This window comes from Myotis nattereri (assembly GCF_964212035.1).
Source record: "Myotis nattereri genome assembly, chromosome: 14".
Classification (NCBI taxonomy): Eukaryota; Metazoa; Chordata; class Mammalia; order Chiroptera; family Vespertilionidae; genus Myotis; species Myotis nattereri.
In genome coordinates, this window is record NC_138089.1 from 59,461,924 (window position 1) to 59,488,404 (window position 26,481).

Sequence of the window (26,481 nt, forward strand, 5' to 3'; positions counted from 1 at the left end):
CCCAAAATTTGGAAGCAGCCCAAATGTCCATCAATAGATGAGTGGATAAAAAAGCTGTGGCACATTTATGCCATGTAATACTACTCGTCTGTAAAAAAGAGGGAAACCTTACCTTTTGCAACAGCATGGCTGGACCTGGAGAACAGTATGCTAAGGGAAATAAGCCAATAAGAGAAAGACAAGTACCATATGATTTCACTCATATGTGGAATCTAATGAACAAAATGAACTAACAAGCAAAATACTGACAGACTTACAGAGAGCAGGCTACCAGTTGTCAAGGTTTGGGTAGGGGTTGGGGAGGGAGTGGAAGAACTGAGCAAAAAAGAAAAAAAAAAAGAAAAAACTCATGGACATGGACAACAGTATGATGATTGCTGTGGGGAGGAAGGTGGCAGAGGGTTTGGGAAATAAATGGTGGTGGACGGAGACGTGTTTTGGGTGGTGAACACACAACACAGATGATGCTGTAGAACTGTGCACCGGAGACCCGCATAATCTTGTTAGCCAGTGTCACCCCAATAAATTCAATAAAAAAATGAATAAAGTAAATAAAAAAATTTTAAAATACCAAAAGGAAAATGGATGAATTGTCACTATACACAACAATATCGCAGATACACTCTTGGCAAAAGACTAATTCTAACAGTTATATGAAAATAGCTTGTACCTATATGATGAACAAAGATCAGGGAGGAGTTTATAATAGTATATTGTAATGTGGCTAATTACAGCTCCAAGTGATTGCTTCTAATGTCACTAAATAATACGGCCCCGAATGATCACTGTTTGTATGTTTACAGCACCATACTCACCTTCGCATTTTTCAAGAATCTGGACCGTTTCTCCTATTTCTAAGACCAACCCTTGAGGAACAGATCCTCGAAAACTGCACGTCACTAGAAAAACAAGGATAAACATATCAATTAGCATTTTAATTACTGAGATAGGTCAGTGTTCCTGAAATTAAGCACCAAATTTTCTTAAATATATACTCTCCCCTCTTCACTAGCTCCCCTCTCAAATATGTCAGCTCCTTTCAATGTTATCAATGTTCTGAAAGGCAATATTAAGTAGATCAGGACAATGAGTACATTTCAGCAAAATTACTATTCCCAAGTGGTGTGTGCATGTGTCTGAAAACACTTCTATAAATATTCTCTCTCTCTCCCTCAGCATGACCTGTTTGTACTTTTGGGGCAACTACGTACCAATTACTTAAGAAAATATTAACAGTGGAAGTTTGTTATCTACTATAGATATTTTACAAAGATTCAACCAATAAATTTGATTATGCTTTGAGAAACAGAATATCCATAATAAAAATGGAAACAAAGTAATAAAATGAAAAGCAAATGTATAACAAAATCTATAGCTATCGATCAAAATCCCATCTTTTAAATTAATAAATTGATTCTAAAATTTATATAAGACTACAAAGAACCAAGAAATATTGAAGACCTTCTATGACCATACATCAAGACTGATCTGGAGAAAATATTATCAATATCAGCAATCAAAACATGAAAAACAGCCCTGGCTGGTGTTGCTCAGTGGTTACAGCATCGGCCCATGCACCAAAGGGTCGCAGGTTCGATTCCAGATTAAGACATGTACCTGCATTGCAGGTTCTGGGTCTGTGCAGAAGGCAACCAATTGATGTGTCTCTCTCTCATCCACACTTTCTCTCTCTCTCAAATCAATAAAAACATATTACAAAATAAATAAATAAAAATAAAATATAGTGTAATAGTATGAGATCAGAACAGTGGAATGAAACTAAACCAACAGGTAAAGCTAGTTTCTTTTCTCACTTGGGAAATTGGTAAAATATTTCATCATCTATCATGAGAGAAATATAAGGTAAAAAATCCTTAAAAATTTATATACAAACTGACATATCAAAAACCACCTTTGCCATCGGCCCTCCACATCTGCAGGTTCTCCATCTGCAGATTCAACCATCCAACCAGGGATCAAAAATATTCCACTCCGCCCACTCGGGTGGTGCAGCCATGGTCCCTGCTGCCGGCCACGGGGTGCCTGGGCGACCTAAGGGCAGCAGCGAGGACCACAATGGCAGACAGGGCAAGGAGCGGCAGAGCAAGCCGGAGGCGCTGGAGCCATCACCCTGACCCCTTTACAGTATCACCAGAAAGCCTCCCGTCTTCACTATTACTGCGACACCGGAGGCTAGGGAAAGTGATGAAACTCTCCACACTGCCCTCGGGGTTACATACAGAAAAAAATATCCAGATGAAGCCCCCCCCTTTGAAAACATTCTCCCAGGAAAACCTAGATCCTGTGTCTCAGGCACTGAAAGTTATTAGCATTACAGGCCCAAGAAGACCTTGCTATGGTGATGAGCTTTACTTTAGTGACAGCTGTGCAAGAAAATTAAACAAAATAGGAGGCCAAATACAAACTAGGAGAGAAGAACAGAAAAAAAAACCAGAATAAGCCACAACGGAATTATCTCATGGCACTCCTGCTACAACTGAGAATTTCTTAAGTTGGAAAGTAAGTTTGATGCAGAACTCTCGGAATTTTTTTTAAAAAATGAAAGAAAAACAAGCAGGAAAGAACAAGTGAAGTGGGAAGCAGCTATCTGACACATCTGACATGAGCTCTTGGAGGTGCGGGAGGAGCCTGTTCAGGCAATGGAGGAAGTGGAGCTGGAGGTGAGGGTGCTCCAGGCCACAACGCTCCTGCTGAGCCCGAGGGACTTCACCCAACGGACCCAGGGGTGGGCAAACTTTTTGACTCAAGGGCCACACTGGGTTCTTAAACTGGACCGAAGGCCGGAACAAAAGCATGGATGGAGTGTTTGTGTGAACTAATATAAATTCAAAGTAAACATCATTACATAAAAGGGTACGGTCTTTTTTTTTTTTTAGTTTTATTCATTTCAAACGGGCCGGATCTGGCCCGCGGGCCGTAGTTTGCCCACGGCTGGAAGAACTTTATTATACTTAACTGTTTTACGAAGCATGTTTTACTGATATGTCCCAGTGCCCATTAAGCCTCTTTATAGCTTTGATCTTGTTTAGTTTTCCTGCTTTTCATTCCCAGTTCTCCTATGTCATTTATCAGTTTTTAAATATTTGAATGAGATCTTTGTTTATTTTAAGGTGATTTCTTATAGTTTCTGGCCCAGTTAGCATACAGTAATTTCAGGCCATGAAGACCCCTACTGAAATTCGAAAGACCATGAAGTCATCATTGAACTTAATAAACTGAACCTAAAAGTTCAAATTTAAAAATGCTAAGAAAAATATCCCAAAAAGGTGCGAAACGCAAAACCTGAACATGCCACATGCTAAGCACTACGCTGAACCCACAGGAATGAAGTGATGTGCCGGCATACTTGGCTGCGGTCCATACGCACGTACAGGTTACGTGATATCTGTTTGGGGGGGAGACTGAAACCAGCCCCCTCGGAGAAGGAGGCAGCTGTACTCAGGTTTTGGAGAGTCAAGTTTTACATGGATTTTCAACAGCACAGGGGTCTGCACCCCTGACCTGCATGTTGTTCAAGGGTCAACTGTATATAAATCAATACATGGAGTCAATAAATATATAACAACGACAAAACATCTCATTTATAAGAGCAACCAAAGGAGTAAATATCTAGAAAATATGCAAGCTCTGTATAGGGAAAATAAACTTTAAGCCACTACTGAAGGTATATGCAAAAGACTGTGTATTCATATTTGCTTGTACGGTGTGCACATATAAAAACGCTCGGTGGATACATAAGGAACACCTGTGGAAAGAGTAAAGGACTGAGTGGGCAAGGGAAGCATCACAGTAGTGTGTAGCCATTTATATTTTGGGACTTTTAAGCCATATATTAGCTATTCAAATACAGAGGTGGGCAAAGGTAGGTTTATAATTGTTTGTACGGAAAACAATACAATAACTAATAAATAATAATATAGGAATGAACTGTTAAACATGCACACACTATAAACCTATTTTTGCCTGTCCCAGTATATGAATTAAAAGAAATAGTCAATAAAACCATAATAACTATGTATGGTACCAGGTGGGTATTAGAATGATCAGGAGGATCACTTTGTAAATTATGTAATTGCCTGGCCACCATGCTGTATATCTGAAACTAATATAAAATAATTAGTGGCCTGGTGCATGGATTCGTGCACACTGAAAGGAAATTAATTAGAAGAAATATTGTAATATCGCTATTCACCCTTTCTTTATAATAGGAGTGCCAGAGATGAAAGAAAATTAGTAAAATGTATATAAAATAATATATAAATTGATTAATAAACAATAACAACAAAGACATAATATAAAAACAAAAACATGATGTAAAAACAACAGAAACATGATATAAAAACAAAATCATGATATAAAAACCTTGATAAAAACAATGCCTGATAAATGGATCAAACTTATCCTAGTATCTCCCTGTACACCACATTAAGAGTAAAAACACATTCAGAGTGTTTGACTAATTTCCCTTGTGATGAAGTATCTACAACTTTAACTTTAATGTCACATGCTCTTCGAACTCGAGAGAAAGCAACATATAACTGATCATGTCTGAAAACGGGTTCAGGTAAGAATATTCCTACTCTGTCTAGCGTTTGTCCTTGTGATTTATTAATAGTCATCGCAAATGCTGGCATCACAGGAAACTGTCTTCAAATTAATTTAAATGGAAGGCCAGTGTCAGATGGGGACAAAAATCGCGCATGCAGGGACCATGGCCACACCTCCAGGTGCATGAAAATTCATGCCCCCGGGGCGGGGGGGGGGATCCCTCAGCCCAGCCTGCGCCCAGTCTGGGACCCCTCAAGGGATGTCCACCTGCCAGCTTAGGCTTACTCCCTGGGGGGATCGGGCCTAAGCTGGCAGTCAGACATCCCTCTGGCAGCCCTGGAGGCCTCGGGGGATGTCCACCTGCCAGCTTAGGCCCGCTCCCCAGGAGAGCAGGCCTTAGCCACAGTCAGACATCCTTAGTGCTGCGGGAAAGGCTCCTGCCCCTACACTTGCAGCCATCAGCCCGGCTTGTGGCTGAGCAGAGCTCCCTTGTGGGAGCGCACTGACTACCAAGGGGCAGCTCCTGTGTTGAGCGTCTGCCCCCTGGTGGTCAGTGTGTGTCATAGCGACCAGTCATTCCTGGTCGTTCCGCCATTAGGGTCAATTTGTATATTATCCTTTTATTATATAGGATTGCCAGTGTGTGTCATATGTACTGTCTGGTCGGTCAGACAGACGGTTGGACAGACAGTCAGTCACTTAGCCTTTTATATATATAGATATAGAATGTCAACTGAAACTGCAAAAAAACATTTAAAAAAATCCAAATAAACAAATTAGTTAGCATTAGGAGGAGCTAAACCCAACAGAATGAAGTTTAATAGGAATAAAGATGAAAATCCCTAATTTAGGTTCTAAATGATCAACCAAACAAATACAAAAGCTCTTAAAAGTAATACATGTGAAAAATTTACTTAGCTTTGGATATTTAATATAAACAGCATGAAACAGTTACCCCAAAAAAGTTAATCATTGTCAACTTAAATAACAAAGTCTTAGGACACAGAACACAGATAGTATAAGTTCTATTCTATTCTAAAATGAATAATCAGGATACCTCTTGTATGCTGTGCTCAACTGGGAGACACTTTAAAAGAGGATGGGGGGGGGGGGACAAAAAATAATAAAAAAATAAAAGAGGCACAGAGCCCTAGCTGGTTGGCTCAGAGGATAGAGCATCAACCTGTGGACTGAAGTGTCCCAGGTTCGATTCCGGCCAAGGGCACATGTTGGGGGGAGGGGGGGGTGCGGAAGGGGAGGTGTTGTGGGCTCGATTCCCAGTAGGTGGAGTGCAGGAGGCAGCCGATCAATGAGTCTCTCTCATTATTGATGTTTCTATCTCTCTCCCTCTTCCTTCCTCTCTGAAACCAATAAAAAATATTATAAAAATAAAAAATAAATAAAAGGGGCATTGATAATACTAAACCAAAACTGGGAAACAGATAAAATTATGTCAACACTGACCTGAATTATCTGTGGACTAGAAAGAAGCATAATACAAAAAACACACACAAAAAAACCTGACTTCAAAGAATGCTGATGCTACTTAGGATATAAGTATAAACACCAAGTATGTCAGGATAAATAAGATATCAGCCTTTATTCGGCTCTGATGAAATTCAGTTCTCAGGAAAAAGACTGTTGTGAGCATTAAATGAGATAATAATATATGTTAAGAAAATAAACCTAAGCCGCAATAAGAGTGTAATAGATGTTAAAATTCCCTTCTTAACATGAGTGGTTCCCAGTGTCAACAAGATGAATGTGGCTTATCAGGACTCCCATGGCCTGATCTCTTCTTCATCCTCTAGCTTCATCTCTCAGCAATTCCTCAGGTTCACACTTTACCTGGTTGGAATTATGAGTAATTGGCTCCCTTATGCCCAAGATTTTTTATACTTTGTAAATGGTGTTCTCCAAAATGCCCTTCCTTTTAATACTCTCACCCTCACTCCAATCTTCTGAAAACTTCTATTCATTTCTCAAGCCCTAACCCATGCATTTCCTTCTCTTTGAAATATTCCCTGACCTACCCCAAACAAACTTAATTGTGTCACCCACTGGTCCACAGTCAATAAATACGCATGGGGAATTTTCCACGTGTCCAGCAAGATGCCAGGTGCTGGGGATACAGTTGTAAATAAGACAGACCCAGATGCTGCCCTTGCAGAGCTCACAGTTCAGTGGAGAAGAAAAACAAGTAATCCCTATAAAATGTGCTGATCGCTATGTGAAAGTACATTAAAGGTGTAATGCGTGCGTATAGCAGAGGAACCAAACCTGGTCCAGAAGTCAGAAAAGGCCTCCATGAGGAAATTAAACTGAAAACTGAAGGATGAATCTGAATAAGACAAAAATGGGTGAACAAAAGGAAAAGGGGTAGAGCAGCATGTGTGAAGAGCAAAGAGGCAAGAGAAAGCTTAACTCCCTAGGATCTAGAAGATGGTAAATTGGTGGGGAATACAGCTGAAGGGAAGGCGGCTGCAGTTATGTAGTTAGAGACATAAACCGAAGTCAGGGCTCAAAACAAAACAAAACAGAGGCTAGAGAGAACATGCCACATTTTAAACTACTCAGAGGTTCAATATAGCAGACAAAGAACTTGGTGACCAGGAAATGAAACTGTAGAGATAAGCAGAAGCCAGAGTAAAAGGGGCTTTTAAATCATTTTAAGAAATTTGGACTTGACCCTAAAAGAAGCAATGTAAAGGTTTTAAGAAAGTGAGTACTGCCGAAACTGGTTTGGCTCAGTGGATAGAGCGATGGCCTGCGGACTGAAGGGTCCCAGGTTTGATTCCAGTCAAGGGCATGTGCCTGCGTTGCGGGCACATCCCCAGTAGGAGATGTGTGGGAGGCGGCTGATTGATGTTTTTCTCTCATCCGTGTTTCTAACTCTCTCTCTCCCTTCCTCTCTGTAAAAAATCAATAAAATATATTTAAAAAAAAAAAAAAGAAAGAAAGTGAGTACTAAGATCGGGTCTTAATAAAACCACCCAGGAAGTAAGTGTAGAAAAGGGAATAGGGAAGAATATCAAACCTGAATGCAGGTTGAGCAATGAAAAAACGGATGCAGCAATCCAAAGAGGTCAAGGCTGCCTTCTATCCTCAGCTCGAGTTCTTTAGAGGCATTAATACTTGGTGAGTACTGAATACAGGCTGGCAAAATTCTAGCTTCAAATGACTGAGATCATTTGTTTAGACCCAGAAGTGCTAACGCCAGAACAGGTTGGCGGAAACTGGAGGAGCGCCGGTTCCTAGGCAAGCAGTTAAGGTGCTTGTGAGACATCGAATGGACAGGCCTGCGACAGTGGGACACACGCAGTAGAACTCAGAATACAGGCCTGAAGGGACGAGCATTATCATCACACTGGAGACAGTAACACTTTCTGTGTGCCACCACCGCATCTAGAACATACCAGAATTAATTGTACCTGAAACACTAAATGTGACCATCAATTCTCGAGGAGCTCAGCCTTACGCCTAACGCAAAGTGCTCAATAAGTTTTCCAGGACTTGAAAGTGAACTTCTTTCTGCATAAACTCAAAATAGGCTCCATAACTCATCTCTTGTTCCCATTACTCATACTACAGATGCACTTCACTAAAACATTTCGTCTCTAAAATTTCAGTAGTTTCCCAAAGAATACAAAAATAAATAAATAAATCTTAACCCTTTACTTCAAAATCCCCAACCTCAGGTAAACATACCTCTGCAGGCAGATGAAGTCCTACTAAAAGATACAGAAAGAACCACAGATGGTTTTTTAAAAAATTATTTCAACCTAACTTCTTACCTTAAGGAATTTGTAAAAGAATAGAAAATTAACCTAAAACAAGCAGAAGAAGAAAATGACAAAGATTAAAACTGAAGTAAATATAATAGTAAAACAAAATAGACAAAACCAAGTTAGTTCTTTGAAAACGTCAATAAAATGAACAGACCTTTAGCTAGATTTATGGGGAAAAGGGGATAGGGAATTCACTTTACTAAAATGAAGAATGAAAGATGGTACCTCACTACCTACTTTATAAAAATAAAAAGGGTTATAATAAGACACTATGAACAATTATACACCAACAACTTAGGTAACACGTAAACTGAACAAATTCCTAGAAAGACACAAATTAGTGAAGAAATAGAACATCTAAATATGTCTATAACAAGTACAAAATCAAGTTAATCCCTTTAAAAGTTCCCAAAAAGAAAGGCATAACCCAGGAGAGCACAGGACAGATGGCTTCTCTGGAGAATCCTACCAAACCTTCAAAGAGTAATTAACATCCACCTTTCATAAACTCTTGCAAAAAACATGAAAGTAAACAACACTGTCCAACTAATCCTGTAAGACCAGCATTGCCCTGATACTAAAATGTGACAAAGACATCACAAGAAAACTACAAAACAGTATCTCTTCATTAATACAAACAGCAATCCTCAACAAAATGTTACCAAACCAAACACAGCAACACTTTCTTTAAAAAGTCTGATTATTCAACATTACTGAGTATCCCAGGAATTGCAAGGTTGATTCAGCATATGAAAATCAATATAATGCACAATATTAATAGAAGACTAAAACCACACAATAATCAAAGTGTATACAGAATAAGCATTTGACAATATCCAGCATCCTTTTTTTTGATAAAAACACTCAACAAACTAAAAATAGAAGTGAATGACCTCAACCTGATAAAGGGCACTTCTGAAAAACTCATCATAAGCTACCATCATAATTATGATGTAAAAGACTGAAGGCTTTCCCCCAAAATCAGAAGCAAGACAAACATTTCCACTGTCGCCACTTCTATTTAACACTGTAGTGGAGGTACTAGCCAGGGCAATTCAGCAAAATAATAATAATAATAATAATAATAATAATAATAATGCATCACATTGGAATGTAAAACTGTATTGGCAGATGATATGATGTTTTATATTGGAAATTCTAGTGAGTGCTCTAAAAAATACTAGAATGAAAAAAAAAGTTCAGCAATGTTGAAGACACAGATCAATATGTAAAATCAGCCCAGCCAGGGCACACACCAAGGTTGCAGGTTTGATCCAGTAGGGGATGTGCAGAAGGCAGCCAATCAATTTCTCTCTCATCATTGATGTTTCTATTCCTATCCCTTCCTCTCTGAAATCAATAAAAATATAATTTTAAAAAGAATGAATTTGTACTCCTACTTAACACTATACACCAAATTAACTCAAAATAAATTAAAGACCTAAATGCAAAAGCTACAAAATGCTTAAACAAACGAGTAGATCCTGGAGAGCTTAGATTAGGCATTATTTCTTAGATACAATACCAAAAGCACAAACAACAAAAGAAAAAAATAAGTAAAGCCAGTTTGGCTCAGTGGATAGAGCGTCGGCCTGCAGACTGAAAGGTCCCAGGTTCAATTCCAGTCAAGGGCACATGCTCGGGTTGCAGGCTCGATTCCCAGTAGGGGGCATGCAGGAGGCAGCCAATCAATGATTCTCTCTCATCATTGATATTTCTATCTGTACCTCTCCCTTCCTCTCTGAAATCAATAACAATACATTTTTTTAAAAAGTGACATACACCATGATCAAGTGGCATTTATTCCAGGATGAAAGGATGGTTCAACATCCATAAACCAATCAATGTGATACACCCCCATAACAAAATGAAGAACAAAAATGATATGACCATTTCATTTGACAAAATTCAACATCCATTTATGATTAAAAACTCTCAACATGTGGGTATGGAGGAAACATACATCAACATTATTGAAAAACCACATAGGATTTGTCTACTCCTGAGAGAACCAAGATGGCGGCATAGGTAAACACCGGAGAATGCTGCCTCACACAACCACTTCAGAAATACAACTAAAAGATGGAACGGACATCACCCAGAACCACAGGAAAGCTGGCTGAGGGGAAATTCTTCAACTAGAAGGAAAGAGAACAGCATACCGAGACTCAGAGGAGGCGCAGTGCGGAAAATACAAAGGTGCGGAGGTGCGCGCAGAGCGGGCTGGTGGCTGAGGGCGCAGTTGTCATTTTCAATCGGGAGGGAGTCTCAAATTCTGAGCTCCAGTTCTGGGCGAGTCTCTAGGGACCCAGACTCAAACGGGAGAAGCGGGACTGTCTGGCATCGGTCGGAACGCGAGGGCAGCTCTCTCTCCGAGGTTTGCAGCGGTTGCTGGGACTCTGAGAGGCAGAGCCTCTGGGACGGGACTGAGAGCAGCCATAACTGCTCCCTCCGCCCGCCCTGTTGATCCCGTGCGACCTGCCCCGCCCAAGCCCTGCACAGAGCCATCTGCCGGATAGCTTCAGGCAAAGGCTAGATTAGCACCTCCCCAGGGGACAGAAGTTTTCCCACTGCAGACACAGCTGACTCTCACAGCCAGTTGGCCTGGAGGTCAAATCCCCCCAGCATTAACTACAACAAGACTGTGCACAAAGACCACTAGGGGGTGCACCAAGAAAGCATAAAAAATGCGGAGACAAAGAAACAGGACAAAATTGTCAATGGAAGCTATAGAGTTCAGAACCACACTTTTAAGGTCTCTCAAGAACTGTCTAGAAGCCGCCGATAAACTTGATGAGATCTACAAGAAATCTAATGAGACCCTCGATGTTATGATAAAGAACCAACTAGAAATTAAGCATACACTGACTGAAATAAAGAATACTATACAGACTCCCAACAGCAGACCAGAAGAGCACAAGAATCAAGTCAAAGATCTGAAATGCAAAGAAGCAAAAAACACCCAACCAGAAAAGCAAAATGAAAAAAGAATCCGAAAATACGAAGATAGTGTAAGGAGCCTCTGGGACAGCTTCAAGGGTACCAACATCAGAATTATAGGGGTGCCAGAAGATGAGAGAGAGCAAGATATTGAAAACCTATTTGAAGAAATAATGACAGAAAACTTCCCCTCCCTGGTGAAAGAAATAGACTTACAACTCCAGGAAGCGCAGAGAACCCCAAACAAAAGGAATCTAAAGAGGACCACACCAAGACACATCATAATTAAAATGCCAAGAGCAAAAGACAAAGAGAGAATCTTAAAAGCAGCAAGAGAAAGAAACTCAGTTACCTACAAGGGAATACCCATACGACTGTCAGCAGATTTCTCAACAGAAACTTTGCAGGCCAGAAGGGAGTGGCAAGAAATATTCAAAGTGATGAATGCCAAGAACCTACAACCAAGATTACTTTATCCAGCAAAGCTGTCATTCAGAATTGAAGGTCAGATAAAGAGCTTCACAGATAAGGAAAAGCTAAAGGAGTTCATCACCACCAAACCAGGATTATATGAAATGCTGAAAGGTATCCTTTAAGAAGAGGAAGAAGAAGAAAAAGGTAAAGATACAAATTTTGAACAACAAATATGCATCTATCAACAAGTGAATCTAAGAATCAAGTGAATAAATAATCTGATGAACAGAATGAACTGTTGATTATAATAGAATCAGGGACATAGAAAGGGAATTGACTGACTATTCTTGGGGGGGAAAGGGGTGTGGGAGATGCAGGAAGAGAATGGACAAAAATCGTGCACCTATGGATGAGGACAGTAGGTGGGGAGTGAGGGCAGAGGGTGGGGTGGGAACTGGAAGGAGGGAAGTTATGGGGGGGAAAAGGAGGAACAAATGTAATAATCTGAACAATATAAAGACTTTAAAAAAATAAAAAAATAAAAACCACATAGGACAAACCACATCATACTTAATGGTAAAAAGCTGCAAGTTTTTCCTCTAAGAGCAAGAACAGGAAAGAGAAGGATGCCCACTCTTACCACTTTTATTCAACATATACTGGAATTCCCAGCCAGAGTAATAAGGCAAGAAAAAGTTTTTTAAAAAGACATCCAAATCAGAAAGGAAGAAGTAAAACTCTATTTGCAAATGTCACAATATCATACATAGAAAACTCTAAACACTCATAAAAAAAAATTAAAACTAATCAGTAGCCCTAGCTGCTGTTGCTCAGTGGTTAGAGCATTGGCCTATGCACCAGAGGGTTGTAGGTTTGACTCCTGCCCCCATTCGAGGTGCATATGGGAGGCAATCAATCAATGTGTCTCTCTCACATCTCTCTCTCTCTTTCTCTCACCCTTTCCCCCTTCCCTTCCACTCTCTCTAAAAATCAATAGAAAAAATATCCTCACTCCTTGGGTGAGGATTTAAAAAAACACACAAAACTAATCATCAAATTTAGTAAAGTCATAAGATACAAAATCAACATACAAAAAACAGTTGCATTTTTATACACTTAAATAGAGGCCCAGTGCACGAAAATCATGCACTGGGCGGGGAGGGGTGGAAGGGGTCCCTCAGCCTGCGCCCTCTCACAATCCTGGAGCCCTGTGATCAACCGCCCCACAGAGGGAGGCCCTGCTCACCCGGCTGGGGCTCTGTGATGGATCACCCCCACAGAGGGAGGCCCAGGCTACCCACCGCAGCACCGCCGGCCGGGTAGCCTGGGCCTCCCTCTTTGAGGCGATCGTGGAGCCCACTGACTGATCGCCCCACCACCAGTGGCCTGGGCCTCTCTCTGCAGGGCGATGATGGGGTGATGGCCGGGCCCCCAACCAATCGCATCACACCCATCTTGGCTGGCCTGGCACCAGTGGGTGTCATAGCGTGGTTGTCTGGATGGTCATTGGCTGTTCAGTCGATTTGCATATTACACTTTTATTATTATACACTGGAGGCCCAGTGCACGGATTCGTGCACCTGTGAGGTCCCTCAGCCTGGCCTGCGCCCTCTCACAATCCGGGATCCCTCAGGGGATGTCGGACTGCCAGTTTTGGCCTGATCTGGCCTGCAGGAATTGGGCCAAAACTGGCAGTCCGACATCCCCCAAGAAATGTAGTAGTGCGTGAAGCAGCAGGCAGCCGGGGAGGAGCCCGAGCCCAAGCTGGCACCACACTGCTCCCACTCATCCTGGCCCCCGCTGCACCTGAGCTCGCTGAGTGGCACTCCAGCTGTGGGAGCACACTGACCACCAGGGGGCAGCTCCTGTGTTGAGTGTCTGCTCCCTGGTGGTCAGTGTGTGTCATAGCGACCAGCCAGTCATCTGGTTGCTTAGGCTTTTATATATATAGATAATATCCTGGCCAAAGACAGTAAATTCTTTGGGAGAGATGCAGACAGAAGAGTTGAAGGAGCTTTCTTTCCAAGAATTTGAAACCCAGGAGCGCAAGCAGTGCTCAGAGCAATTTTATCACTGTTTTAGGGCACAGATGTCAAAAATCCCAGTTATGAGGGCACTTTTGAGAATTTTTAGTAATAAAGAAAATCATAAGAGTAGAAGGGAAAAGAGTATTAACCCATAGCACTAAAGTTTCATTTCATAACTTGTTTCTGTCATTTAACTAATTGAAATATCAAGTTTAAAAGAAAATGCAGCCCAAGGTAATAATTTCATTTACTTTATGAACTAATAAAATGTAGCTATCATTTCCTCAATCAATAATCTATTTCCAACTTACAATCTCCAAATACCAAAGAGGAAAATACTCTCTCATATGTAACAAAGTTAATAAGGTCATTTATAAAGCAATAATGCCGACTACAACATAATATTTTCTTAGTGAAATTATAAATTCTGATCTCATGTGAGGAAAGATAAATGTATTTATTTTACTGAAGAGGCAAATAGAAGATAGTTGAGTGATTTGTTCACAATCATTATAGGTTTTCCATGTTAGGAACAGTATTGCCTAGCTCCTCTGGAAATAAGTTCCATTACCCTTTTATCTGGTTTCTCTAAGTCTAAAAGCACTCTTCGGGGCTCCTCAATTTACCTTTCTAAAATACCTTTGTCCCTTGATCAAAATGCTTCAATGACTCCCCACTGCCTACAGAATAAAGGTATATTCCTTACTCTGACATTCAAGGCCCTTCACACTCTCAGCCAAACCTATCTTCCCAATTTTCTCCCAATGTCACAGGATTGGGCTATTAACAGTTCCCCCAAAACACCTTGCACAAGTCTCAAATCCGCACTTCACTGCTTCCTACTGCCTGGATCTCCTCTCATGCTTCCTTTTCACTAACCAAAACCCTGACTCATCAAGCCTCAGTGCTTTCATCCTCAGGAATCTCTCCTGGTGCCCCCAGGTTCTGGCCTCTTATGGCACATTCTACTTCTATTGCACGTTTGACATTTACTTAGCTTTGTGTGCATAGTGTGTATGTGCATCAGGTAGTCTTATCTCCTTACTATTCTGTGTGCCCAGCATGCCTAATCCCCACCCCAGCTGATTTCAACGGGGCTGTCAGACACCCTCAACCACAGGTGGCCGTGTAAAATGAATAGACTGAGCCATACTATTCATTCCCTTACGTCCTCCCAACAGGAAGTAGCTCTTTCCTATTCTATCATGAGCTGTAAAGATGTAACCCCAGAACTTAAAAGAGGGGTTCCAAACTGCAAATAAGAGTCTAACGCATAGATATGCCAAAATGTAAGGTGAAGACATACAGGTCCTTATGCCTTAAGGCCCTGATCCTAGTCTAACCTGAGGCCAGACCCACTCATGCCTTTCTGGTTACGTGAACCAATAAATTCTCCCTTCTTCTTCAGTTTAAGATGGATTTCTATTAGTCATAATTAAAAGAGGTCTTCGGATAAACACAAGAACAGGAATATGTTTGTTTCCTCCATTGGATGCTCCACATGGCAAGCATCTGATGAATATTTCTAAACTGATATGTATCTTCCAGTGGCTCTATCCAAGATTCAACGATAGGAGAAAAAGCCCTGGACAGGGACTCAGATCTGAATTCAAAACCCAAATAGTCAAACTGTGTGACCTTGAGCAAGGCAATGTCTCTGACCTTGGTAATCCCATGTGAAAAACCAGAAGGTTCAGTTCTATCTTTATGGTACCGTCTAGGCCTAAAATTCCATGAATATATAATTCTTAGCTAAAAACTGTTGTCAACTGGCACTGTTTCAACTACTATCATCATAAAATAAAACTTCCCAAATCTAATTTTCACAATCCTCTAAATTAAGGGTCTTGAAAGTAGGTAGTACCTTCCTTCTTCCTTCATTGTTCCCCAGAACCTTAACCATACCAGATTTTCAATAAATATCTACTGAATCAATAAAAGAATTCAATGAGGTAGCTTAACTTTCCAGTTAGACTTATTTTAACTTCATGTTACTACCTATGTTTTAAATTACCTAAAAAAAAAAGAAAAAAACAAAACAAAAACGCACACAAAAAAACCTTCTTCCTCTTCCACTTTTGCCAAGAAAATTTAACTTTCCTATCCATCTATGGTCAATATAACAACTATCGTTGATACCATCTTGTCAATCTTCATGCCATGTAATCTCAGTACCATATTTATACCCTGCCTCTTCCTTAATCATAAAAACATTTTCAATTCTATATTTTTCAGGGCTGAATTGTTCTTCAACAATTTCTATAAATTTATATCTTCATACTGAATCTGTTTGAAATGCTTTCACCAATTTCCAACCATTACAACTGTATGAATTCCTTTCACCCAACACTGGGATTTAACTATACAGTCTCTATGAAATGAACAATTAGAGAATATCCAACTAGAACATCTCAGTGAAAGTGAGAATCACTCCAATGTGTTGACTCAAGATCAGAGTGACTTAAAATAACTTATCCTGATGTTCAACTTCTAACTTATTTTCATTTGATTAGGGGATGCTGGGAAGAATCACAAAATAAATATCTCTGGGTGGTGAGATCCGGCTAAGTGAAATTTTTTTCTTTTTGTTCATCTCTACTTGCTATTTTTCCAACAATAACAACATGTTAACTTGTGTAATTTTCAATTATTATTTAAAATTATATAAAGTTTAGTATCTTGACCTTGAGTATTAACTAATATGGTAAGAAAGAATGAATCAGGATTGAGGAAGAACACAGAACTTCCAGCAAAATGGGGCATGAACACTGCGTGAAAGGAAGAGATGAAATGCCAGATTCACATGATAAATACGTTTATAAACACAAATACACACAGCAGCGCACGAACAAGTGAAATGGAAACGAATCTTGCTTTGAAAGAAAAAAATGAATCTGAAAAATCTACAGCTAGCATCACACTCAATGGTGAAATACTGAAAGCTTCTCTCTAAATATCAGGAACAAGACAAGGATGCCTGCTTTCACTATTCAACACAGCGCTGGAAGTCCTGCCAGAGCAGTCAGGCAAGGCGAAGAAACAAAAGGCATCCAAATTAGAAAGGCGGAAGGAAGATTATCTCTTCACAGAAGACATGATCTTACATGTAAAAAAACTTTAAAGAAGCCATATTCTTCCTCCCCCATCCCCAAGAAAAACCATTAGAGCTAACTGAGGAATTCAGCAGTTACTGGATGTAAAATTAACATGCAAAAACCAACTGTAGTTCTATACACTAACAATGAATATGAAAAATTAAGAAAACCATTCCATTAACAGCATCATAAAAATAAAACACTTAGGTATAAATTTAACCAAAAAGATGACAGCCTTGTTCACTGAAAATTACAAGACACTGTTGAAAGAAACTGAAATCATCATCAGAAACCTCATTTAAAGTAGGGAGGCCAGAATGGGGCGCTCTTGTGCCCTGTGTCAATTAAGAAGCACAAGCGAAACTCTTTATAATAGCCCTTTCCAACTTCTTTTCGCCCTATAAAATAACTTCCTTTTTTTTTTCTTTTTTCTTTTTTTTTTTATTGCTTAAAGTAATACAAAGGGTATTACATATGTGTCCATTTCCCCCCCCCCCGCCCTAGACTGTCCCCTAGCCTCCCCTATCCCTCGGTGTCTTATGTCCATTGGTTATGCTTATATGCATGCATACAAGTCCTTTGGTTGATCTCTTACCCCCCTATCTCCTGTCCCCCAACCCTCCCCGGCCTTCCCGCTGCGGTTTGACAATCTGTTTGAGGCAGCTCTGCCTCTGTATCTATTATTGTTCAAAAGTTTATAATGGTCTCTATTATCCATGAATGAGTGAGATCATGTGGTATTTTTCCTTCATTGACTGGCTTATTTCACTTAGCATAATGCTCTCCAGTTCCATCCATGACGTTGCAAATGGTAAGAGTTCCTTCCTTTTTAGAGCAGCATAGTATTCCATCGTGTAGATGTACCACAGTTTTCTAATCCATTCATCTACTGATGGGCACTTAGGCTGTTTCCAGATCTTAGCTATGGTGAATTGTGCTGCTATGAACATAGGGGTGCATATATCCTTTCTGATTGGTGTTTCTGGTTTCTTGGGATATATTCCTAGAAGAGGGATCACAGGGTCAAATGGGAGTTCCATTTTCAGTTTTTTGAGGAAACTCCATACTGTCTTCCATAGTGGCTGCACCAGTCTGCATTCCCACCAGCAGTGCACGAGTGTTCCTTCTTCTCCACATCCTCTCCAGCACTTGTCGTTTATTGATTTGTTGATGATAGCCAGTCTGACAGGTGTGAGATGGTACCTCATTGTTGTTTTGATTTGCATCTCTCGGATGATTAGTGACTTTGAGCATGTTTTCATATGTCTCTTGGCTTTCTGAATGTCCTCTTTTGAAAGGTGTCTATTTAGGTCCTTTGCCCATTTTTTGATTGGATTGTTTATCTTCCTTTTGTTAAGTTGTATGAGTTCCCTATAAATTTTGGAGATTAGGCTCTTATCAGATATGACATTGGCAAATATGTTTTCCCACACAGTGGGTTTTCTCGTTGTTTTGTTGATGGTTTCTTTTGCTGTGCAGAAGCTTTTTATTTTGATGTAGTCCCATTTGTTCATTTTCTCTTTAGTTTCAAGTGCCCTAGGAGCTGTATCAGTGAAGAAATTGCTTCGGCATATGTCTGAGATTTTGTTGCCTTTGGATTCTTCTAGAATTTTTATGGTTTCCTGTCATACATTTAAGTCCTTTATCCATTTTGAGTTTATTTTTGTGTATGGTGTAAGTTGGTGGTCTAGTTTCATTTTCTTGCATATATCTGTCCAATTTTCCCAACACCATTTATTGAAGAGACTATCTTGGCTCCATTGTATGTTCTTGCCTCCTTTGTCAAATATTAATTGAGCATATTGGTTCGGGCCGATTTCTGGGCTCTCTATTCTATTCCATTGATCTATATGCCTATTCTTGTGCCAGTACCAGGCAGTTTTGAGAACAGTGGCTTTGTAATACATCTTGATATCTGGTATTGAGATTCCACCTACTTTGTTCTTTTTCAGGATTGCTGCAGCTATTCGGGGTCTTTTTTTATTCCAGATGAATTTTTGGAGAGTTCGTTCTAGATCTATGAAGTATGCCGTTGGTATTTTAATGGGAAGTGCGTTGAATTTATAGATTACTTTGGGTAGTATGGACATTTTAATGATGTTGATTCTACCAATCCATGAACACGGTATGTTCTTCCATCTGTTTATGTCGTCCTCTATATCTTTTTTCAACGTCCTGTAGTTTTCTGAGTAGAGGTCTTTTACCTCTTTAGTTAAGTTTATTCCTAGGTAGCTTAATTTTTTTGGTGCGATGGTAAACGGGATTGTTTTTATAATCTCTCTTTCTGAAAGTTCACTATTGGTGTATAGAAATGCCTCAGATTTCTTGGGGTTAATTTTGTATCCTGCTACATTGCCAAATTCATGTATTAAGTCTAGTAGCTTTTTGATGGAGTCTCTAGGGTTTTGTATGTATAATATCATGTCGTCTGCAAATAAGGACAGTTTTACTTCCTCTTTTCCAATTTGGATGCCTTTTATAAAATAACTTCCTTTTTTGTTTTAGCGGACTTGTACATGACCCACATGATTGCACATGTTCTGGGTTGCAATTCCTTGTTGTTCCTGAGTAAACTCATCGTGCTTGGGAAATATCTGGCTGTTGTTTAAGGTCAACACACTTAGTGGCCAGTACAGGATCCAGAGAAGAGCCCTAACTGCTCCGAGGCTGGTGAGCGAACAGGTGAGGCACCCACCGAGCCCGCTGAGCTCCTGTTTCCTCTCCGACCCTCGAGTGTGAGAGTAAGTTTCCTCCTGGATCTGAGCTTCCGCTCTGTATTCTGAAACGCTCTGGGCTCCCTCTGTCATCTGTTTAAGGCTGCGCCCCTTCTGTGGAAGTCCGCCTTTATCTGAGCGCCTGCTTTGGCACTCTGCTTTGGGATCAGGCTGTTTCTTGAGATGCTAGCCTTCATCCCGAGCCGCTTGGAAACCGGACTGTTTCTACGGAAACGATGCCGGCCTGCAGTCTGGCTCTAGCTTAGCCTGCCGCACGGACACTGTGCTTCACCGCCAACCCAACTTGTTTCGGAGCAGGCTGTTCTGCCGGAACTGTGCTACTCAGCCTGACCTGACTCCTTCAGGATCTCGGTATTTCTCTGAAATTGGCTGTTTCAGCCTTTGGCCTGGCTTCTTCTGGAAGGTCTGTTCTTAAAGTGGGACGCTGGCATTTGGCCTGCAGACTAGTTGGGTCTTTGCGCTAGAGAAAAGCCTCTGAAAAACGGGATCCCACTTCCCTAAATAGTTCAGGGCACCCAGTCGCTCCTCGTGTAATTTCTAACTAAATGGGCTGCTATGACTAAAGTAATTAGGATACCCATGGCCATTATGAACTTGTGAAACCCCCAACCTTCTTTTCTTAAAACCAAACTGGTCAACCACAGCTCTGAAATGGGTGGAACACATATTTCAATTGGTATTTCAAGGCTTCCAAACTTTACTATGAGTCTAAAATCGCCTCTTTACAAAATAAAGTGTTTAGATTAACTGAGGCAAATAAGCACTTTAAGAAAGAAAAAAAATGGCTTCCAAAGCCTCACATTCCTCTCCCTCAGCTTCTCTGTCTCTGGCTCCCCCTCCGGTGCCATCTTCCTCCTCCTCCTCCTCCTCCTCCTCCTCAGAACCTTTCCGCACTCCCTCCTCATCTGAGCTCTTCAGGACCTGTCCCTCTAAAGTTAAGCCTCTGAGGATCCTAATAAACCCCAAGTTTATTACATTCCCTGGACTAAGGCCAAATTGCATCCATAGTTATACAGCTTCCTAAAGTACCTGAAAATCCTCCTAGATTTGGTGAGGAATGTAATAGTTATTCAAACTTATCAGCCTGGTTGCTCTGACTTGTATCAGCTAGTTCATATGCTTGACAGTGAAGGTCAGGCTCGGCACTGAATGAAACTTGCTCGATGGGAACATCCTGAAAGGAATTTAGAAAAACAAAACCTTAACTTTTGGCAAAATGCTGGAACCCTCATTGGAGACCTCCACCAAGCAGGTACAGTAGACTTTCCTAAGCTGTTGATTGGGGAAATGCCGGTCTGCTCCAAAAAACCTGACGAAACTGTTCCTAATTATTATAACCGTCCTCTGACTATTTTCAAAGACAATTCCAATCTTCCTTCAGATGCTGACTCCACCCGAGCAGCCTTTAACTCTATTTGCTTATTAACAGGCTGACCCGAGATTTCTTTTTTTTTTTTTTTTTTTTTTAGTTAAAATGACAAGGATAGAATGGGAGACCATGTCCACTCTAGATTTAGTTAATTTAGCAAATGAGCTTGCTCCCAACCTTGATGAATCACCTAGACCAGTGATGGCGAACCTTTTGAGCTCGGTGTGTCAGCATTTTGAAAAACCCTAACTTAACTCTCGTGCCGTGTCACATATAGAAATTTTTTGATATTTGCAACCACAGTAAAACAAAGATTTATATTTCTGATATTTATTTTATATATTTAAATGCCATTTAGCAACGAAAAATCAACCAAAAAAATGAGTTGACACGCGTGTTATAGGTTCGCCATCACTGACCTAGAACAATGCTAACGTTCTTAATTCTCAGCCCTGGCAAATGAAGGCCCCTATGCAAAACGAAAACCTCCTATCTTCTGCCATTATTGCGGAGTCAGGACATTGGAAAAAAGATTGTCATAATTTAAACACTTCAGACACCTTCAGTCTTTGAACCAACGCTTCCAATGTCCTCCTAACTCCCAATGATGGGGCCGCAAGAAGCTACAGGGGCTTTTCCCAACCTTCCCTCTTCATCCACTTGGAGGAAGCACACTGATGGGAAGTGAGTCTCTCCGTGTCCTTGCTGACACTGGAGCCCCACCGGGGGGCGCTAGAACAGTTGCTAGTGGGATCACTGAGAAGCTGCAGGCTCCTGTCTCTGAACCTATTCCTCTGAGGAATAGCCACCCTTTTCTTTGTTCCTCTGCTCCTCCTCATTTATTAGGCTGAGTCTTCTTAGAAAAGCATCATGCTGGAATTTCTTTCTCCCAAAAAGGGGAAATAATTCTATAATTTGACAGTAACCATCAAAATGGCCAATCAAGTGAAGTAAATGACTCTTCAACATCTTTTCTTGCTCCATTTCTGACGGCACTGTAGCTGAATCTGGGAACACGGATCACTTGTCCCTATTGGACCAGCTGCCATCCTCTTTACGGGAAAAATCTCCACCTCATATTGGCAGAATCCATAGTGTACCTCCTATCAAGATTCAAACACATCCCTCAAAAATCCGGGCCCAGCCAGCGTGGCTCAGTGGTTGAGCGTAGATCTATAAACCAGGAGGTCACTTTTTGATTCCCAGTCAGGGCACATGTCCTGGTTGCGGGCTCAATCCCCAGTAGGGTGCGTGCAAGAGGCAGCCAATCAATGATTCTCTCTCTTTCCTCTCCCTTCCTCTCTGAAATCAATAAAAAAAATTATATACATACACACACACACACACACACACACACTATATAATTTTGATATGACAAAGAAAATTCACAGTGCTTCCTTTAAATGAAAAGGTACGTATAGGAAAAAACATAGCATACCACCTGTGGGTTTAGGCATCCACTGGTTGTCTTGGAGCACATCCCCCATGGATAAGAGGGAGACTACTGTAAATGAGACTTCATCAAAATGTAAAAATTTTATGTATCAAAGAACACTAAAACAGCGTGCAATGGGAGAAAACATTGGAAAACCATGTAACATAAGGAATTATGTTAATATATAAGAACTACAATTTAATGACACAAAATATTAAAAATGGGCAAAGTATTTGAATAGACACTTCTCCACAGAAGATATACAAATGGCAATAAGTACATGAAAAGATGCTCAACATCACTAATTATTCGGAAAATGCAAATCAAAACCACAATGAGATCACTTCACATCCATTTGGATGGCTATTAAAGCACTTAAAAAAAACACAGAAACTAAGTATTGGCAAGGATATAGAAAAATTGAAATTATTTCGCATGACTGGTGGGAATGTAAAATGGTGCAGGCATTTCATTGCAAAAAAAATAGATAAAACTAAAATGGTACAGGCACTATAGAAACCAAAAAAAACTAAGCATAGAATTACCATGTGATAATTCTATTTCTAGGTATACACCCAAAGGATTTGAAAACAGGAGTCTAATTCTAGATATTACTCAAGAGAATGGAAAATACGGACACAGACACTTACAGACCAATGTTCATAGTAGCTTTATTCACGAGTCAAAAGGTGGAAACACCTAAGTGTACATCAAAGGATGAATGGATAAACAAATGCGATAGATACACTACAATGGAATATTCACTCATAAAAAGAAACTTTAAATTCTAATATGTACTACAACATGCATAAACATTGTGCTGAGTAACATAAACCAGAAACAAAAGGACACATATGCTATGATCCCACTTAGATGGAAGAATATGGAATAGTCAAATTTATAGAGATAGAAAGCAGAATAGAGGTTACCAGGGGCTGGAGGGAGAGATAGAGTGGGATGATAAAAATGTTCTAGAAATAAATAGTAGTTTTGGTTCTATAACAATTTGAATGTACTTAATGCCAGTGAATTGTACACTTAAATATGGGTAAAATGTACATTTTATACTAAAAATAATATTTAAATATTGAGGTGAAGAATTAACCAATTAAAACAGATTACATATACAACACAGAAATCTGCTACGGCTTCTGAGAAAGCAAATGGATAAAAACAGTAAGTGCTTTGTGGAACAACACAGTTCTATACACTGTCTCATTAGAGCTTAAATATTTCAGTATGTCCAAATGCATCAAAAGGTTTTCTTTTCAAAAGATTCCCTCCCTACATCCTTAGTGCTAAATGCACCCCTAAGTGCTTCCTCCCTTTCCCACACCAGAAAGTACACAAACCCCCTCCTTCCTGGCTTTCCTCGTGACAAGATGGTGCAGCACCAGATGTCATGTCTCCAGGCCCCCACCCAGAAAGGACGCTGCCCTCTGCACACAATCTCCTCAGACTGTCACTCCCAGACACCGCCTCTGTCCCAGAACAGGCATCGCCACAGAGCGGAGCCTCGACCATGAGTCAGGAAGTCCTTTCAACAGCGGAGCCTATCCCAAAGCTGTGCATCTCACTTCAGAGGAGGGAAGGAGCCACCAGCTGATGATCCCGCTTCCCCTGGACAAGCTCAGCTGAGGTCTAGCTTGTAAATGTGCGGCTGGGAGAGAAGCAAACAGAAGTGCGTGGCTGGCCAATGGGGAAAAGAAAAGGGTGATATTTGCAGGAGCTACAGAGAAAGAAATGGACAGAGGCAGGGAGAATACACCCACAGTGCCTCAGTCCCCCAACTCCCTGAGCATCACAGTCAAATTAGAACAGAAACAAACAAGAGACCCACCAACTGGAATGAGTGATTTTCCAAGGGATTTCCCTGCGGACGCAAACAAATAGCCCAGTATTAGCGTCCTCATCACTTGTTAGGTTTAACAGTATCAAGTCATCAGAAGGTTCAATTAACCAATGCTGCCCAAGAAATTGAACTGGTAGAAGGGGACACTGTATTTCTGAATACTTGGGGATTTATTCCGCTCAAGCATGTATTGATTTTGAATTTTTTGAAAACGCAAACCTGTGGAGGACTACTCTCCTATGTTGACAGGGTGAGAAAAACAAGCACCCTCCCTGTCCTGGCAATAATTAACTGCAGACAACCAACTGCTCCAAAGTAGGAGGTTAAATGATATTGCATCCATTCTGTGAACAGCAGTCATTAAAACAATGAACATTCAAGACATAAAAAAGTGTTCACCGTATAATAGATTTAAATAAAAGATTATAAGACAGTATAGTTCTAAATTTATTTTAAATGCCTACTTAAATATATGTACAAAAAGAGAATGTAAATATATACTAATATGTTGAGAAGGGTAGTTTTCTGGGTAACAGAAATAAGATACACCTTACTTCCTTTCTGTGTATTTTTCTATATTTACCAACATTTCTATAATGAATTTGTATCTTATGTAATCAGAGGGAAAATGTTACACAGAAAAGGGAATTCACAACACAGGGAAGTATAGAATATATTATATTTTAGAGAAAAGTCCAACAAAAAAATAAGAATCTTCTCTCTGTGCTTCTAAAGGTTTAACCTTGAGCTCTCTGGAAAAGTCACTCAACCAAAACACAGCTTCCCCAAAGATGTCAAATGAAAGAAGAACTGCAGGGTAAGTTCAAATTGCATCCCTATTATCTGCTGCAAGATTTCTGAATCATTATTGTGATAACTGTGGCATTCCAGGTGAAATGGATTCATATTGGACTCCTAAGCCTCCCACCCAAAATCAGTCATCTGAACTCAGCAATAAACCTTCCTAATAAGCTCAAGAAAGAGAAAAACCAAGGGGGGGGGGGGGAGCAGTCTACTCATTACATCACAAATTGTTAACAACCAAACATTAGATTTACAGCCTGCCTTTTAGAAAACTATCAGGATTAACAAAGCCAAATGAAACTCTTCACGAGGTTGGACTCCTCATTAAGCATCTGTTGATCACTATGTGACAGGTCCTAGGGTGACAAACATGAAGACCAAGTTCCTCATCCTGGAGCCGCTCAATCCCCTGAGGCAGAGATGCAATTAAGCCTGATCTGAAGGGCAAGGCCACACTGGAAGCTGGTCCAACTGCTGTAGGTGCAAGCAGCAGAGCTGTAGGTGCATACAGGGCAGAGCTGGGGAGGCATCAAAGACATGGCATTTGAGCTTTTCAATGGGCATTCTCCAGGCACAGAAAGGCAGTCACTGCATTCCTGTCATAACCACCTGAGCAAAGCAACAAAGGGAGGAACGTTCTAGGCCTGTCTGGAAAGGGGAGAGCTGTCCAGCCTATCTACAGCGTAGGGAATGTGGAGAAAATGTCAGAAACAAAACTCAAGAAACGTTTGGTGCCACCCTTCCTCCTATATAGGCAAATGAAAATGGAGTTAACATCCTTTCGATGTTTGCTCCCCACACTTAAAAGTAAGGCCACACAGACCTCTTAGAAGTATCTTTCCTCCTTGGCTATAGATCATGGTCTGTCAAAGCCCACCCTAAGCCCAAACACTATCAGGTTCACCAAGGTGGCCCAGTTGCCACTGTTAGGAAATGTTCAATAGTTATCCAGATAATTTGCATTCAAAGCAAAATCTACTTGTTTATAAACTGGACACTTTCCTCTAGATAATAAAACTTCTTCTGATTCTGTTCAACGTTTTTATCAGCCACTTGAAAAAGACAGGTTTGTCAATTATGTAGATAAAGGTTCAAAGAAAAGACAGTGCTCTGCAGGATCACAAACTCCAGCTCAGAAAGACTGGAGAGGTTATACTGATGAGCCAAACACATCTAGCCCCTTCCCCAATTTAGGACCAACAGGGCAAGCCAAATATACTCACCTCAATAAAATGTAATGGAAATAAATGTAATATCTCTTTTAAATGAAACAAATTATTTATGCTTATTATATTTATGCTTAATAGCAGTTGTATAAGTTCAGGATAGAGGAGATCTAGCTTAACTTCAGTTCATATGAAATAAAACCTAGAGTTTAGTCGCTATGAATTCAATATAAGTAATTAGTGTGAAATAGCAACCTCAAAAGTCACCAAAAATCAGGCTTTGTGCC

General features: G+C 40.4%; 1 protein-coding gene across 3 annotated transcripts in view; it reads right to left on the reverse strand.

Moving 5' to 3' along the window:
* DOCK3 (dedicator of cytokinesis 3) overlaps nucleotides 1–26,481 on the reverse strand; it is a 179,051-nt gene that overhangs the window by 144,478 nt on the left and 8,092 nt on the right. For all 3 annotated transcript variants that reach the window (XM_081106290.1, XM_081106292.1, XM_081106291.1), the window contains exon 2: nucleotides 816–899. In XM_081106290.1, coding sequence (XP_080962416.1) covers nucleotides 816–899 — 84 coding nt within the window. The remainder of the gene's footprint in view (nucleotides 1–815; nucleotides 900–26,481) is intronic.